This window comes from Chlorocebus sabaeus, chromosome 10 (assembly GCF_047675955.1).
Source record: "Chlorocebus sabaeus isolate Y175 chromosome 10, mChlSab1.0.hap1, whole genome shotgun sequence".
Classification (NCBI taxonomy): domain Eukaryota; kingdom Metazoa; phylum Chordata; class Mammalia; order Primates; family Cercopithecidae; genus Chlorocebus; species Chlorocebus sabaeus.
In genome coordinates this window covers 20,501,237-20,520,175 of record NC_132913.1, presented here as the reverse complement: position 1 = coordinate 20,520,175, position 18,939 = coordinate 20,501,237, and the positions used below count along the sequence as shown (strand labels likewise).

Here is an 18,939-nt window from a genome sequence, read left to right as displayed (position 1 = left end):
CCAAATGCCACTATAAAAATCTGAGAGCCGATGCCCATATAATACATTCAAGAAAATGAAGACACTCTCAGTTTCCCACAATCTCTCATTTATTATCATTATTCATGTCTAACAGGGGAATGGCTAATCAAGTCTTCAAATGCTAAAACTATTTGTCAGAGTGAAGCAATAGAGGCTCGGGTCAAAAAGCCAAATTAGACCGAATTTAGTACTTAACTTCCTTCCTGTCAGATGATCCAGAATTTCTCTTACTTGCCTAAAAGACACTGATCAAGAAATACTTGCCAACTAAAGACTAATACCCAACACTTTTCCAAAGTTCCTGGTGAAATCCACTAACTCCATTCACATTTCCTTCTCTATAACCTGCAAACATTTTCGTCCATCAAGGCTGTAAAACAAAACAAAACACCTTTTTAGATAAATATTTTGTGAGTATCCATGCAAAGCTTTAATTTCAAGGATGATTAAGGAAGGTGATCAAACTAGGTACTACTGCTTTTTGTATGGAAGGTGATTTTGTTGTGAGGCTTAAAATAATTCCAAATGTTTTGGGTAACAGAAATATTACTAGTTGGTCCATAGCTTTTAAAGGTGAGCAAACTTTTGAAGCCAAGAAACATTCACTGGCACATGCATGCAAGCTTGGTTCAAGCCAAATAATTCACACTAGTATTATTGGAGGAGTACAGCTGGTTTGGTTCAAGTAACTAAACAATTACAAACTGAGATTCAGTTCACTGAGGACAGGGACCATGCACTATTTATTTTCGTATTTTGGACCTAGTTTAATAAACTTTCCCAAATTACTCTAAAGGGAAAAAAGTAAAAGGAAGTTGATGTGAATAGTGACTAGAATTGTTTGAACTCTGAATAGCGTCATGAGTTTGTTACTCTAGCAGATACATAACTACTTTAAGGAAATGTAACATTCTCAAAACAAGACAAATTTCTATAGAAACATATCATACAAATCATGGAGAGGGAGAGGTAGAGGTGACAGAGCCAGCTGTAGTCATGCTGCCTCATGTGGAATCTTGGCTCTGTGATCTGACTAGCCTAGACAATTTACTTACTCTCTTTGTGGCTCAGTTTCTGCATCTGTAAAATGGGAGAAATATTAACAGTACCTGCTTGCAAAGTTATGTGAGGATTAAATGAACCAATATACACAGGACTTAGAACAGTTCTCCCTAGTAATATGACTCAAATATTACTACTATGTTGAAAAATTTTAAAAATTGTGCATTAATGTTGATTTTAAATTTAAAAAACAATTTAACAAGTGTATTTTTAAAATTCCCTTCTCTCTTGCTCACCTTCTTCCTTTCATGGGTAAACTTAATTCTTGGAGGGTCCCGCTGCAGTCTAAGCAGGCACATCCAAACACGGAAGTTACGATACTTGCCATTACTTCAATGATTTACATCCACATTACTTTCACTCCTTCTCTTTTTTATTCCTTTTTGTTTCCATTCCTACTTCTTGATCTGACTCCCTTCCTTCTCCATTTTTTCTCATCCTGCCCATTCCTGGCTGCTGTCTCCCTTCTCTGCTCCTGATACCCTTACTGCTGATATTCTTCACTCTCCACTGCTGGTTTCAACCATGATAACGGAGGCAAGGTCAGGCTTAGTTAACAAAAAGTCTGGGTAATTTCTAAGTCACCGAAGATAGCTGTATTCAGTTTCAATGAATCATTCCAGTTCTTATTCTCTTAATATTAATAATTAATCCTGTGCAAACACTTTGTGGGTGCATTTGTATTTAAGAACTAGCCAAAGCTATCTGATTACTCTTCAACATTAAATCTCCCAATCCAGGAAAACCCCAACAGAAGCAAATAAATGGCTTCCAAGTTTGCTTTTCATTTACTATTACCAACATGATGTTCATTCTAACCTGTTCTTCTGTTTCATCTTTAGGTTCTATAGGCTAGCGAAGCCATTTTCTCCCCTTGCCCTTAATTGCCCTAAACACCCCCCATCCAACCCCTGACTAACTCTAGGATAACTATTTTCAGTGCCTTGAAAAGGACTTACTTCATTAACAAATACTCAGCAAGCTCTAGTCACCACAGCTCAGAATTTTGAAATTTCTTGTTAAGGCTATAGTTTAGGAGAAGGGATAGTTGTATAACTTTACTATAGGCTTATAGAAAGAAGGTCTTAGAAAAAGAAAAGGAAAGTAGAGGAAAGACAAGAGAGGTAACAGGCTCACAAAGAAGAAAGTAGAATAAGTCAAAATGCCCATTTGTTAATTGGTATTTGCCAAGCATGAGCCTATCAAACTAAAATTATAGCACATTATTAAAAAGTGGTTTGAATCCTTAATTATGCTGCACTAGAAACACCAGCATTAAGGAATTGCAGAAAATATTATTAACCCAGTGTGGCATTTTAGTTGTTTTCTTACTCAAATAATTATGTATGAGTGAAAGACTGACGTGAAAGAAAATTTATATTAAAAATTAAAAAAAAATCTTCAAGCTGGATGTTAAGATACCTAATTACATTTAAAAGAAAGCTGGCTTAATAACAGTCCCAAAATATCAGTATTCAATATTGCTGAAAAGCAGTACTGATTAAGACAATAAGGCTTGATTTCCATAGAGTAACTACATTATACTTCCACAATATACTAAAAATGGTTAACATAACCGGCATTTAAAAAATTATTTAGTGGGGAGCACCTCAGCATTATGAATGTTTCTAAAAGGAAAAAATATTGGCTGAGCGTGGTGGCTCACGCCTGTAATCCTAGCACTTTGGGAGGCTGAGATGGGCAGAGAACCTGAGGTCAGGAGTTTGAGACCAGCCTGATCAACATGGTGAAACCCCGTCTCTACTAAAATACAAAAAAATTAGCCAGGTGTGGTGGCACACATCTGTAATCCCAGCCACTCGCGAGGCTGAGGCAGGGGAATCGCTTGAACCTGGGAGGCGGAGGCTGCAGCGAGCGCCACTGGGTGACAGTGAGACTATCTCAAAAAAACAAAAAAGAAAAAATGAAAAAAATCAACTTATAAAGTATACTTAGTATTTCATAGTTAAGGCTCTATCTACTCTCTCTTACATAGACACAGCTCCTAACAGCCTACAATAAATACTAAAAAATACCACTTTAAGTCCCAGCTACCTGGGAGGCTGAGGTGGGAGGACTGCCTGAGTCCCAGGGTTTGAGGCTAGCCTGGGCAACAGAGTGAGATCCCTTCTCTTAAAAAACCAAAAGGACAAAAAATGACTTATATAGTATTGTGAAACAAGAACATTAACATTGCATAGGCATTCCAATATACTACATACATGTTACAAAAGACCACTTTCCTTCGAACAGATTATCACGAAGATGGCAGTACTCCCCACATCTATCTACAGATTCAACGCAAGCCCTATAAAAATCTCAGCTCCTTTATTGCAGAAACTGATGAGCTTGATCCTAAAATTCACATGGAAATGCAAGGGACTAAGAATAACCAAAACAATCTTGAAAAAGCACAAAGTTGGGAGACTCATATTTCCTGAATTCAAAAGTTAAAAGACTATGTGGTCTGCATAAGAGGATGGAATAGAATCCAGAGTCCAGAAATAAACCCTTCCATTTATGATCAATTGATTTTCACTAACAATCCCAAAAGAATTCAGTGGGAGAAAGAACTCTTTTTTCAGCAAATGGTGCTGGGACAACTGTATATTCAAATACCAAAAAAAAAAAAAAAAAAGAGATGGCGCAGTGGTTTATGCCTGTAATCCCAGCACTTCGGGAGGCCAAGGCAGGCGAATCACGAGGTCAAGAGATCGAGACCATCCCGGCTAACACGGTGAAACCCGTCCTCTACTAAAAATACAAAAAATTAGCCAGGTGTGGTGGTGGGCGCCTGCAGTCCCAGCTACTCAGGAGGCTGAGGCAGGAGAATGGCGGAGCACGCAGTGAGCCGAGATCACGCCACTGCACTCCAGCCTGGGCGACAGAGCGAGACTCTGACTCAAAAAAAAAAAAAAAAAAAAAAAAAAAGTCAAACTCTTATTTACGTCATACATAAAAACTAACTCAAAAGGAATCACAGACCTAAATGCAAGAGCTAAATCAATAAAACTCTTGGAAGAAAAGAGAAATAAATCTTTATGACTCTAGTTTAGGTAAAGGTTTCTTACATATGCTATCAAGAACACAAATTATAGAAGAAAAAGATTAATAAATTGGACGTTTGTGCTGCAAATACCACCAAGAACATGAAAAGGACAATGCATAGAATGGGGGATATCATTTCACACAGTTAGGATGACTACAATAAAAAAAGACAAGAAATGTGGTGATATTGGAACCCTCAAACATTGTGAGAACACAAAATGGTATGGCTACTTTGGAAAACAGTTTGGCAGTTCCTCAAAACGTTTTTTAAAAGCTATCCAAAAAGATTATTGGAGTCTAAAGTTACCATAGCAATCCAGCAATTCCACTCTCATGTATCTCTCACCCATAAGAAATGAAAACATACATCCATATAAAAACTTGTACACGAATGTTCATAGCAGCATTATTCATAATAGGCAGTGGAACGGCTGTTAAGTGTAATCAACCCAAATGTCCATCAGCTGATAAATGGATAAATAAAAGGAGGTACAGCCACATGACGAATAGAATATTAATTACTCTGCAGTAAAAAGGAATGAAGTACTAATACATTCTACATCATGAATGGACCTTGAAAACATGCTTCGTGAAAGACGGTATATACATGATTCCATTTATATGTCCAGAATGGGCAAATCTATGGAGACAGAAAATAATTTAGGGGTTGCCCAGGGTTGGGAAGGGGAGTGGGACTGGTGAACTGCTAACAGGAACCAGGTTTCTTTTTGGGGTGATACAAATATTCTAAACACAGATTGTGCTGATGGTTGTATAACTCCATGTGAGCCACTCAATGAAGCATCCTAAATAGGTGGATTTTACAGTATATGAATTGTATTTCATTTTTTTTTTTTTAAGGAGCAAACGTTAAAGACATCTATTTAGGCCAGGCGCAGTGGCTCATGCCTGTAATCCCAGCACTTTGGGAGGTCAAGCCAGGTGGATCACTTGAAGTCAAGAGCTCGAGATCAGCTTGGCCAACATGGTGAAACCCTGTCACTACTAAAAATACAAAAATTAGCCAGGCCAAACCGGATTCAGCAGCACATCAAAAAGCTTATCCACCATGATCAAGTGGGCTTCATCCCTGGGATGCAAGGCTGGTTCAACATTCGCAAATCAATAAACATAATCCAGCATATAAACAGAACCAAAGACAAGAACCACATCATTATCTCAATAGATGCAGAAAAGGCTTTTGACAAAATTCAACAGCCCTTCATGCTAAAAACGCTCAATAAATTCGGTATTGATGGAACGTACCTCAAAATCATAAGAGCTATTTATGACAAACCCACAGCCAATATCATACTGAATGGGCAAAAACTGGAAAAATTCCCTTTGAAAACTGGCACAAGACAGGGATGCCCTCTCTCACCACTCCTATTCAACATAGTGTTGGAAGTTCTGGCTAGGGCAATCAGGCAAGAGAAAGAAATAAAGGGGATTCAGTTAGGAAAAGAAGAAGTCAAATTGTCCCTGTTTGCAGACGACATGATTGTATATTTAGAAAACCCCATTGTCTCAGCCCAAAATCTCCTTAAGCTGATCAGCAACTTCAGCAAAGTCTCAGGATACAAAATTAATGTGCAAAAATCACAAGCATTCTTATACACCAGTGACAGTCAAACAGAGAGCCAAATCAGGAATGAACTTCCATTCACAATTGCTTCAAAGAGAATAAAATAGCTAGGAATCCAACTTACAAGGGATGTAAAGGACCTCTTCAAGGAGAACTACAAACCACTGCTCAGTGAAATCAAAGAGGACACAAACAAATGGAAGAACATACCATGCTCATGGATAGGAAGAATCAATATCGTGAAAATGGCCATACTGCCCAAGGTAATTTATAGATTCAATGCCATCCCCATCAAGCTACCAATGAGCTTCTTCACAGAATTGGAAAAAACTGCTTTAAAGTTCATATGGAACCAAAAAAGAGCCCGCATCTCCAAGACAATCCTAAGTCAAAAGAACAAAGCTGGAGGCATCACGCTACCTGACTTCAAACTATACTACAAGGCTACAGTAACCAAAACAGCATGGTACTGGTACCAAAACAGAGATATAGACCAATGGAACAGAACAGAGTCCTCAGAAATAATACCACACATCTACAGCCATCTGATCTTTGACAAACCTGAGAGAAACAAGAAATGGGGAAAGGATTCCCTATTTAATAAATGGTGCTGGGAAAACTGGCTAGCCATAAGTAGAAAGCTGAAACTGGATCCTTTCCTTACTCCTTATACGAAAATTAATTCAAGATGGATTAGAGACTTAAATGTTAGACCTAATACCATAAAAATCCTAGAGGAAAACCTAGGTAGTACCATTCAGGACATAGGCATGGGCAAAGACTTCATGTCTAAAACACCAAAAGCAACGGCAACAAAAGCCAAAATTGACAAATGGGATCTCATCAAACTAAAGAGCTTCTGCACAGCAAAAGAAACTACCATCAGAGTGAACAGGCAACCTACAGAATGGGAGAAAATTTTTGCAATCTACTCATCTGACAAAGGGCTAATATCCAGAACCTACAAAGAACTCAAACAAATTTACAAGAAAAAAACAAACAACCCCATCCAAAAGTGGGCAAAGGATATGAACAGACATTTCTCAAAAGAAGACATTCATACAGCCAACAGACACATGAAAAAATGCTCATCATCACTGGCCATCAGAGAAATGCAAATCAAAACCACAATGAGATACCATCTCACACCAGTTAGAATGGCGATCATTAAAAAGTCAGGAAACAACAGGTGCTGGAGAGGATGTGGAGAAATAGGAACACTTTTACACTGTTGGTGGGATTGTAAACTAGTTCAACCATTATGGAAAACAGTATGGCGATTCCTCAAGGATCTAGAACTAGATGTACCATATGACCCAGCCATCCCATTACTGGGTATATACCCAAAGGACTATAAATTATGCTGCTATAAGGACACATGCACACGTATGTTTATTGCAGCACTATTCACAATAGCAAAGACTTGGAATCAACCCAAATGTCCATCAGTGACAGATTGGATTAAGAAAATGTGGCACATATACACCATGGAATACTATGCAGCCATAAAAAAGGATGAGTTTGTGTCCTTTGTAGGGACATGGATGCAGCTGGAAACCATCATTCTTAGCAAACTATCACAGGAACAGAAAACCAAACACCGCATGTTCTCACTCGTAGGTGGGAACTGAACAATGAGATCACTTGGACTCGGGAAGGGGAACATCACACACCGGGGCCTATCATGGGGAGGGGGGAGGGGGGAGGGATTGCATTGGGAGTTATACCTGATGTAAATGACGAGTTGATGGGTGCAGCACACCAACATGGCACAAGTATACATATGTAGCAAACCTGCACGTTGTGCACATGTACCCTACAACTTGAAGTTTAATAATAATAAATAAATTAAAAAAAAAAAAAATTAGCCAGGCATGGTGGTGCATGCCTGTAATCCCAGTTACTCCGGTGGAGGGTGCAGTGAGCTGAGATTATGCCATAGCACTCCAGCCTAAAAAACAGAGCAAGAATCTGTCTTTAAAAAAAAAAAAAAAAAGGCCTTCCCTTTATTAGCACTCTCTCTGTTTTTGAGACAGGGTCTTGCTGTCACCTATCACTGCAGCCTCAACCTCCTGGGCTCAAGCGATTTTCCTGCCTCAGCCTCCCAAGCAGCTGGGACCACAGGTACACACCAAGATGCCGGGCTAATTTTTTAAAAGACTAATTTTTGTAGAGACAGGGTCTCGCCAAGTTGCCCAGGCTGGTCTTGAACTCTTGGGTTCGGTCCTCCCACCTCTGTCTCCCAAAGTGCTGGGATTACAGGTGTGAGCCACCGTGCCTGGCCAGATCTCCACAGATGTAGTGTACGTGCACTAACAAAAGAAATTTCAAGAAAACCAAAAGCCTAATCATAACAAATACTAATAAACAATATGCACCTTAACTATGTATAACTTTATCACACATTTGTTAATTTAAAAGTAGAATCAGGTTTTGTTTTGACAATATCAATTTACTAAACAGCAAGTAATTTCTTGGCATTTACACTATGCAATTAAATTATTTTTTAAAGGGCAATTATTTCATAAAATTATTAATTTGCTTGTTTGGGTAACAAAAATAATTTTAACAGACATTTAAGTCTACATAAAGTGAACCATATCAATTCAAACAGTTACTCACGCTAAGCATTCAAAGCACCAATCGCGGAGCTATAGCAACATAAAGTAACTGAAACACCTACCTTGGGGTGGGGGTGTGGAAATACCTGGTATCCTCTCTGAATCCTTGCATCGTTTAAAGATTGCCCCCGAGTCCTCAGAATTTTCTCTTCCTGCCCTCTCAGCTATTTCTTTTTAAGCTTGGAACTACATACAGTTTCATTATCTTCAGATTTTTGGCCACAGAAGAATCATCTTTCCCATTTTTTTTCAACTTCTAAATGAACCCTCAGTTTAAGATGAGTGTGAAAGTGCACATTTGCCTTTGGAAGGATTTACTATAGTGTGCATGCCAACAGTAAATTTTATTTGTTGGTGGATACAAATGACTACAGTCCACATCATCACTATCAAATAGAAATACAGGCCGGCACGGAGGCTCACGCCTGTAATCCCAGCACTTTGGGAGACCGAGGTGGGTGGATCACCTGAGGTTGGGAGTTCGAGACCAGCCTGACCAACATGGAGAAACCCCGTCTCTACTAAAACTACAAAATTAGCTGGACGTGGTGGCGCGTGCCTGTAATCCCAGCTACTCGGGAAGCTGAGGCAGGAGAATCACTTGAACCTGGGAGGCAGAGGCTGTGGTGAGCCGAGATCACGCCACTGCATTCCATCCTGGGCAACAAGAATGAAACTCCGTCTCAGGAAAAAAAAAAAAGAAAGAAATATAATGTGAGGCCAGGCATGGCGGCTCACGCTGTAATCCCAGCACTTTGGGAGGCCAAGGCAGGTGGATTACTGGAGGTCAGGAGTTTGAGACTAGCCTCACCAACATGGTGAAACCCCATTTCTACTAAAATTAGCCGGGTGTGGTGGCACATGCCTATAATCCCAGCTACTTGAGAGGCTGAGGCAGGAGAATTGCTTGAACAGCATATTGTCACTAAGCACAGACATTAACTTCACTTTTAACAACAAATAGGTGAACTTCTACAGTTCTCATCCATTTTTCTTTATCAGCTCCAATAATTTAGAGAAAAATTCACATTACATGTATTTCCTCATATATAGCCATATAAAGAGTATGTAACATGTCACTAAACAATCAGAGCCTTAGCTTATTTCAGGGTAAAATATTAGGTTAACATTCCAAAATGTGGAGTGGTAAGGAGGATTCCATTATTTCCCCTAATCCCTAGAAAATGTATAAATATGTACTCCCTAAAATGTGTATGTATGTTTATAATAAAATGCGATGATCTAATTGGATTTTCACTTAAAAAATTACCTTAACCAATTTTAGGTATTAATACTAAAAACAAAACTCCTGTTCTGACGTGGCCTTGAAAGTCAGTTTATAGGCTATATAAAATCTGTCTGATTTTACACTGAGACATTTATATGCCTTGGCCAATGCAAACGCTCAATGCACATTTGTTAATATATAAACCTATTCTACTCTATACACCTAAGTTTAGAATTTGTTATGGTTTGAAAGGGCCTTGGATCTTGCAGGACTGGGTTAACTCTCTTGCACTCCTGCCACGCAATGAGTCAACAAAAAGGCTGAGCTAGGACCACAGAGAAGCATATAAATTACCAAGGCTAAAACATACACGTATCTGTGTGTGCAGAAAAAAGGCATGAGTTATTTCACAATCATTTAATTTTGCAAAAAAAATGTTAAGCGGCTTCAGGAATACTTCGTAAGACTTGTATAATAATACAGTCATTGAAGTCAGCATCCCTGTAATTAGGCAGATAAGAACAGCATGTTTCAAAATAACATTTAAAGCTTTCTGGGGAAGTTCTAGAGTAGCTTTCAGAATTAATTTGAGAAAATCAATCAAGAATATCATACATACTTTGTAATGCCTATCAATAAATGAACTCTTCCACAGCTTCCTTATTTAACATAAACTTCAAGTGATTTATTCTTTTAAAAAAACAACTTCATTTTCCCAGAAGTATTTATAAGTACATTTAAATGACAGCCTATTGTGGTCCCACTGGAAATGAGTGTATCATCTCCCGAATGAAGATAAACTTTTAGTGATTTACCTGAAGAATTCTGACATGATGGCTGCAGAGGGGATACCTAAATCCCCACAGAAAAACAGAGCAACAAGATAGCAAAACCAAAACCCCATGGATAGTTACAACCAAATCACATGACAAGCCATTCCAAGGGAATTCCTAATATATATGAATGAGGTCAAAACAGGCTACTATGTCAACATACACAGCACAGTGCAACAAAATGCAAAGGAATGGGGCATGTGCTGGACTTGATAAAAAAAGAACCTCAAAGAGCCAACAGACATTCACTGGAAATCATGACAGGCCAATGTAAGAACAGCAGCTAGAACTGGGAGTTTTGCCAGTCCAATAAGTAGACGGATGCAAGAGACCCACAGTAAGGATTAAAAGACTGAAGCTAACTTCTATGAACTTTTGAAACTGATCTCCCAAGGTTCTCTTTCAAGACTCCATTCTGAAGAGAAACCACTGGGAGGAGAAGCACAATCAGTAAGATAGAGACAAGGGAAAAGAGAAACTAAAAATGTGGAGGGGAAGAGGGCCAGAAACTCCCAGAAATTAAGCTGCTACACTTCTGAACATTATACAAAATAACAGAAAAGGGAGCTCTGTGAAGTTATTAAAGTACTCTGAAAGTATATCACCTTTTTAAAGTTCAGGAAAGTTAGCATCTCACAAAAACGAGTAACCGAGGAGTATTCAGCTCACACAAAGACAATGCAAGAAAAGATTAGAAGAGCAGTGCTTAAAGCGACAAATCACACTGGAAAGAGCTGCTTTAGGTTGAGTGTTGGGAGGCTGAGGCAGGAGGACTGCTTGAGTCCAAGTGTTTAAGAATGGCCTGGGCAACACAGTGAGACCCGTCTGTACAAAAAATTAAAAAAATCAACTGTGTGGGTGGCACGTGCCTGTAAGCCCAGCTACTTGGGAGACTGAGGTGGGAGAATCACTTGAATACAGGAGGTTGAGGCTGCAGTGAGCCATGATTGTGCCGCTGCACTCCAGCCCGGGTGTCAGAGACCTAGTCTCAAAAAACAAACAAAAAAAACCCACAAAAAAACAAACAAAAAAACCAGGCAGTTATCCAAATTTCCAATATTATTAGAATCTAGAGTTACTGTATGATCCAGCAGTTCTACTTCTGGGCCCAAGAGACACCAAAAACACAAATCTACACAAAAACTTGTACACAAATGTTCTTAACCGCAATATTCATATTAGCCAAAAAGTGGCTTACAATCCAAATGCCCACCAACTGATGAACAGATATATAAAATGTGGTCTAGCCACACAGTGACATAATGGGTAGTTCAGCAAGAAAAATAAACAACCTACTGATAAATACAACACAGATTAACCTTGAAAATACGGTAAGTGAAAGAAGTCAGTCACAAAGAACAACATATTGTATGATTCCATTTATGAAATGTCTATTAACAGGCTGGGCGAAGAATAGGGAGAAATGACTGCTGGGTTGGGGATTTCCTTTTGGTGTAGTGAAAACTTCTAAAAATTGATGCACACCTCTGTGAATATTCTTAAAAAAACCCCACAAACCCCACGGCATCATACTTTCAATGGGTGAAACGTAGAGTATGTGAATTATATCACAAAAAGGGCAAAAATCAAGTAATTATCCTATATGATACGTACCACTGGGTGTCCACATAGGAGATTAATCAAGAATTTCAATACAAAAATACTAATTTGCAAGAAAGAAATGACAGAATTAGAGTATCACCAATGAATGAAAGGACCCAGGCATTGAGTATCAACAGCCCCTAACACTACAAAGAGAGACAACCAGACGCTAGGCCTTCTGAGGAAAAGAACATTAACACCATCCATAGTCTTGCCTCACAGGAGTCTGATTAAGTTTCTGGGTCTAATCATCAATTTTTCCAGGAATGCAAGAACAAAGGAACACAGTAAACTGCACCACTATACAATCAGCAAAATTCAGACAGGCGGAAACTCTACAGGTCACACACCCTAGGGTCCTTCAACAGATAAAACTTAGTGACATAGAAGGATGGAGGGGAAACATGCATACTGAGAGACTTCAAAGATTTACCAAATTTTTAATAATGAGCAAGGTCTATGGTATTTGGGAATGGAGAGTTGGGTGCTAAAACTATAAAGAAAGTAACTACTGTTAGAGTAAGAATACTGGGGCCGGGTGATGGGATCACAAGGTCAGGAGTTTGAGACCAGCCTGACCAATATGGTGAAAACCGTCTCTACTAAAAATACAAAAATTGGCTGGGCATGGTGGCGCACACCTGTAATCCCAGCTACTCAGGAGGCTGAGGCAGGAGATTCACTTGAACTCGGGAGGCAGAGGTTGCAGTGAGCCGAGACTGCACCACTGCACTCCAGCCTGGGTGACAACACCAGAATCCCATCTCAAAAAAACGAATACTAGTTACTTTTGGCGGGAGGGGTTGACACTGAGTTGAGCACATGGAGGCATTCTGGGGTAGTTGGCAAAGTTCTATTTCTTGACTTAGTTGGTGATTACAAGGTTGTTTTATAATAATCCCCTAAGCTATACATTTGTTTGTTGGTTTTATATATTTTATAATTAAAAAGAAAAAACTCATCTCATATATGTACAGTCACACTATAAACTCCCAAACAGATGGAATACAACTGGATGTGAATAAGATTCAAAGGTAAGATCAGAGAGATAAATTCACAAATGGAAAAGAGAGTTATCTGGGGAATGCTTTACGAAAGAGTAGCAACTTCAGCTGAGTCTTAAAACCTGACAGAGAACAGTCACATGAAAGCAAACAGAAAGCACCCTAAGGAAAAACAGTGATACACAATGCATAAATGCTAACACTGATGTGTAGCTGAAAAAGAGGAATTTGGGACTTATAAACAGGACCTCATTAGATTTAGTACAATGAGGCGGGCAAATCAAAATCTGAGGTTTTTTTCATTGTTTACTTTATAAATCTTACAAATCACTGGCATAAATTGCTATTGTGCTCTACTTCTGAAATACACTAGAATAGGAAAAAGTGAGAACTACAGTTTGGGATTAAGCAAAGGACTTGGGTTCAAATCCCAGCCACATAATAGTTTTAATTTTGGACAAGTCACTTAGTAACTGCGTCTGCTTCCTTAGGAGAATACCTGAGAAAACAAGACAAATATAAAGTGCCTGTCATAGTGAGATCTTAATAAAACTTCAACCAGGTAATTTATAGTTTAAAAGGAATTTAAAAATTATCTAGGCTAATCGTCTCAAATTTACAAGATAGTACCTACTACACTGAAGAGTACAAATAGACAAAACTTACACTATGCAGAAAGTTCTACTGGACAGCACTGCAGTATTTCTGAGTAATGCTAATGGATCTTGGGCATAAGATTATTCTTGGATTAATTATTGCTTTATTAAACTAAAAGGCAGAAGAGGAAGTGAGCTATAATAAACATCTGCTTAGACTTCACAATGAAACACATGCTGATTTGACGCCTGTAAAACATGACCAGAGTATAACAATGAATGGAAATGCACACTCGCTCCGTTGCCCAGGTTGGAGTGTGGTGGTGTGATATCGGCTCACTGCAACCTCCACCTCTCAGGTTCAAGCGATTCTCCTGCCTCAGCCTCCCCAGTAGCTGGGATTACAGGCATGTGCCACCACACCCAGCTCATTTTTATATTTTTAGTAGAGATGGGGTTTCATTATGTTGGCCAAGGCTGGTCTGGAACTCCTGACCTCAAGAGATCCGCCCGCTTCAGCATCCCAAAGTACAGGGATTAAAGGCATTAGCCACCATGCCAGGCCCTATAATACCTTTAAATCTTGCATATTATACATGGAGTTCTGATTGCTAGAGCTCAAGAAAGAGGCAATGGAACTAAGTAAAGAGAAGATGGAAAAGATCAAGTAAATTGGAGATGTGCTATGAGAACAGACCATGACCAACAAAAATACTTAGAAAAGGGTGTGCTCTTTACAATCTAATCTTAAGGGACTTGGAACTGGTATAAGAAAAAAATGCATCACAAAAGACCAAATCAGGAGTTTGTAAGAGAAGCTGCGTCAATATCTACTTAAGTGTGACCTGGGGGGTGGAGAAGCTGCGTCAATATCTACTTAAGTGTGACCTGGGGGGTGGAGAAGCTGCGTCAATATCTACTTAAGTGTGACCTGGTGGGTGGGTGCTTTCCTTCAGTATACACCTTGGCAGCACTTTTGGCTCCAGGGCTTTTACACTTTACTAAATTTATTTTTAAGCTTGATCCACCAAGGCCGTTCTTTATTAATTCCAATTACATGAACCGCATTGCATCTAGTGAACAAAGTGTAGATTTATCTAATTAGGCTACATATAAAAGTCATTTACTGCTGACAGCTATTCAACTCTGAGTAAAAGACAAAAGAACTCAATGATAAGAGACCATTTCTGGGTCACCAAAACATGCTGATACTGATTTTATTCTTAAATAGTAATACAACAGCACATTACTTTTGGGGGTTTTAAAACTTTTAATATTACAATGTTGGAAAATACAATTAAGTCACGTGAACATTTAAAAATATTTTCATACAGTTAATGGATGTTATTAATATTAACTATAAGACTAGATAGAGTTTGTCACTAGCGTCTTAACTTATTTAAGCTTATTATTTCATAGGGTTTAATTTGCTGAATGGTGTTCAGTTTGGTGAAGATTCATGCTTTTTTAAGTTTACCATGACATTTCAGTACATAGACAAAAATTTCCCACTGATGGGGAATAATACAAATTTAAAAGTGACTCACATTCAATTTCAGACCACCCCCTTTGCCCTAAAAGAACGGGGGGGGGGGAAGATAGAAGTGAGGCTGTGTGACTGATGCAAGTGCACTGACACGAATATAAAAACCACTTTCGATATTATAATAGCAACGGTAAAAAAGACAACAGATATGAAAAGTATAACACTATTTCTCAAAACAGAAATAAACAGATTTCAATTATTAATGACTCTATGTAAAAATCCTGGTTTACCTTCATCCACAATAAGACATTAAAGAAAGTAACAAAAAATTAATACCCTGGCCTTTCTATTGAAGGAAAACATTTAAGTAAAATAGTGAAAGCTAGAATGCAAATGACAATCTAAAGTTGTGAATTCTGGCTTTAAGCAGGGTATTTGTTGTAAAGCACGCCAACCAGGCCATAAAGACAAATTATAAGGAGGGCTCAAAACAAAGAAGTGAAGATGGCCGGGCAAGGTGGTTCATGCCTGTAATCCCAGCACTTTGGGACGCCGAGGCGGGAGGATCACCTGAGGTCAGGAGCTCAAGACCAGCCTGGCCAACATGGTGAAACCCCCCTCTACTAAAAATACAAAAATTAGCCGGGCATGGTGGCATGCACCTGTAGTCCCAGCTACTCGGGAGGCTGAGGCAGGAGAATAGCTTGAACCAGGGAGGCAGAGGTTGTGGTAAGCTGCGGCAGCACCACTGTACTCCAGCATGTGTGACAGAGTGAGACTCCGTCTCAAAAATAAATAAATAAATAAATAAATAAATAAATAAATAAATAAGTGAAGACTTGTGGCTAGATCACTTATTGGAAGTAGAAATGAGACAGCAAATGAGACATCTGTAGCCATATAAAGAATAGTCAGAACTACTTTGATTTGTAATTTCGACCATTATTATCCAGGATTACATAAGGAAAACCACATTTATATTAACACTCATTAGTTCACTACTGCCTTTGGAGGCAATTTATATAAAAATTAAATTCCCTTAATCTAAATGTAATTACCAATGGCTTCCTTTCTCTTCCATAACATTATCACTGACCTAAGTTATGCACTAGAAATAACTAGGAAAACTAGAAGCAACAGAGCAAGAACTACGCAGATTTAAAAAAAGAAATAGAAGCAAGAAGTCTTCAAAAGACCAAAATGTATATTAAAATATATATGGTCCAAGATAAACCTATATGCCAAACTGATAAACGAAATAGGATCCGAAGAGATTAAGGTAGGACTCAATCTAATCCATGAAGCCTTTCTTCCATTTCAAAAATAATATTCTGAGGATCTTTCCTGGGACTGTTCTCTTAGCAAATAAGTCCTTATGACTATCCACATATAGCAGAAAGTCTTCTTTGGTCCATTTTTCTACACATACCTTTCAGAATAATACTCTAAAAATAACTATGATAAAAAGTAACAAAAATAGAATTAAAGCAGGGTTAAACATTTCTAAATATGCAATTTTCTTTATTCACACACAACACAGTATGCATGTTACTTAACATACACCAAACTCATCTTTCATAAGTGAAATTAACATTTCAACAAAATTCTATTACTCTATTTGTCAAGGTTTACAGGTTATGTACCTTAATATTCAAGTGTAAATTTTACTATTAATACATAAACATACTCCTGACGTACTATATCTGAAGCAAGAATTGACGTTTGAATCACCCAAAATTTTAGGAGACAATTGATGCTAACGTGATAAACAGAAAAGTTTGACAGCTTAAGAAATTACTGGGTTAGCAAATGAAGAAATGAATTATTTCTGCTAAATAGCTCTTTCAAAATAATGTCATAATTAATTTACTTTCAATTCACAGTATTTTAAACAATGAGTACAACATAATCAAGATGTATCACAGAACGACCAGACTTGTCCAATTCCACTGTACATTACTACCAAAATTATTCAAATGTTAGGTATAAAATTTAAATGAAGAAAACTTATGTAATAACACTCTAAAGAAGTAAATTTTTTTTTTTTAGCTTAAAAGGCCTGGCAGAGCTTAACAGTGCCTTGCAGTTTAATTCATCACAAATTTTAAAAACACAAAAACCCCGCATTTGAAGCAAAATATTTATCACATGATACACGTTTACCGTTAATTCAGAACACTAAATCCAACAACGCAATGACCAACTTTTTTTCTGCGTATCGATTTACCCTCAAATTTGCGCATAGTAAAAACAGGCAACAAACTAGTACTTACATTTTTGTTGAATTTGGTGAAAGAATGGTGCATATAAAACCTGTGCATATAAACAATCGCAGTGTTTATTGTAAGCTGAGAGCTGGAACATAGTATTTAGGAAATATCTGACAAAAGCAAGATCTCATTCCCAAAACAATTTTGATGGAAAATTCCCAGGTTCTTTTCCAATACCTCCCATTCAAATCCAAACGCCAAACTAGAAATAAAGAAATAAACGCCCGCGGGGGGTGGGGCGGCAGGAAGAGAATAGACTCTACGCCAAATAAATGGGAGGAAGAACTGCTGATCTTTTCACTCTAACAGCGCTGAGGGCCCTGGAACTATTTATCAATGGCTACGACTGACTAAACTCAAAATGAAACAGTTGAAACGCGCGCGCACACACCCATACAAAACCACGCCAAGAACATAAAAGACCTCCAGTGCGCTCCCAAGGTAGAAGAGAGCCGCCATCAAGCCGGCGAGGAGAGCGGGGAAAGGCTGCGGAAAACACTTAGGCCTTTCAGCATCGCTAACCCTTCTACCTCTCAAACCCTTAGGGGACAGGGACAAGTCGAAGGAGCTGCCCCTTTTCTGCAATAATCCCTAAAATTTCTCTTTCGCCTGAGCCACACTCCCATCCCCCGCGGCCACCACCACGCGCTGCCCCAAACAGATTACACAACGCAGACTCCTGGCCCGCATTCCTGGGGTCCTATCTCCTCCTCCCCTCCTCTGCTAGCCCCTCGCGACTGCCCGAGCTGGAGCCTTACTTCCCTGACCGCGGGGCCGAGGTCCAGCGAAGGCCGAGGCCGGCGGCGCCATGTTCGCGGAGCACCAGGCCCGGCGACCGGGCAAGGGAAACAGGGCGTGAGCGGCGCAGGATAGGAAAGGATACACATTGAGACGCTGTCCCATCTCCTGGATGAGGTTGGCCGCCTGCTGGCGGCACGAGAGTTCTTTATCCGCCTCCACTCCGCAGCGGCGGCTCGGCGTGTTCTCCAGCTGTTCCCGAGTAAAGAACCAGCGAGAAGAAGCTCCACGGCCCGACGCCATGACACTTCCTCCTCCGCCCGCTCCCTCATTCACCCCCCGCCCCTCCCGGCTCGCGGACTCCCCGCCAAGGCGCGCGACCCCGCCCCACTCCGCTCGCCGTAGACCACGCACCGCCCTTTTTCACCACCGCCCCCGCCCGTGCGCATGCGCGGGGTCTGCTCTACCGGCTCGCCCTGGTCTTTTGCTTTCTTTTTCTGTCCTCGGCCTCGCTCTCGCGCGCGGGACCACAATGCTCCGCGCCGCTTGTCATTGGGAGGCGCCGAAGGTGGGGGTCGGCTCGGAAGGAAAAGGTCGGCGCAGCGCATGCCGGGTCTAGGGTTGGCTGGGCGGAGGGGCGGGGCGGGGAGGGGAGAGTGGGAGAGGCTGGACCCTGGCCGGTGTGGAGAGAGGCAGTCGGGCGGCTGCGCTGTGGGGTCTGGGCGTGGACTTCGAAGGCCCGTCGGGCGCTTCCTTTGACGGGAGGTCTAGCGGCCCGTTAAAAAGAGAAAAATACCCTTCACTGTCGCAGCCTCACGCCACTACCTCCATTTTCCTTTCGGGTG

General features: G+C 39.9%; 1 protein-coding gene across 5 annotated transcripts in view; it reads right to left on the bottom strand.

Annotated features, from left to right (window-relative positions):
* CCNT2 (cyclin T2) overlaps nt 1-18,430 on the bottom strand; it is a 40,562-nt gene extending 22,132 nt beyond the window's left edge. For 4 of the 5 annotated variants that reach the window (XM_037988073.2, XM_037988074.2, XM_007964807.3 and 1 more), the window contains exons 1-2: nt 18,240-18,430; nt 17,360-17,441 (exon numbers count right to left, since the gene is read on the bottom strand). Coding sequence is in view for 2 of the 5 variants with exons in the window: in XM_007964807.3 (XP_007962998.3) it covers nt 17,360-17,441; nt 18,240-18,397 (240 nt within the window). In the remaining 3 variants the exon portion in view is untranslated. The remainder of the gene's footprint in view (nt 1-17,359; nt 17,442-18,239) is intronic. The other variant, XR_490798.3, reaches the window with a different exon arrangement.
* Nucleotides 18,431-18,939: the final 509 nt, after the last annotated feature.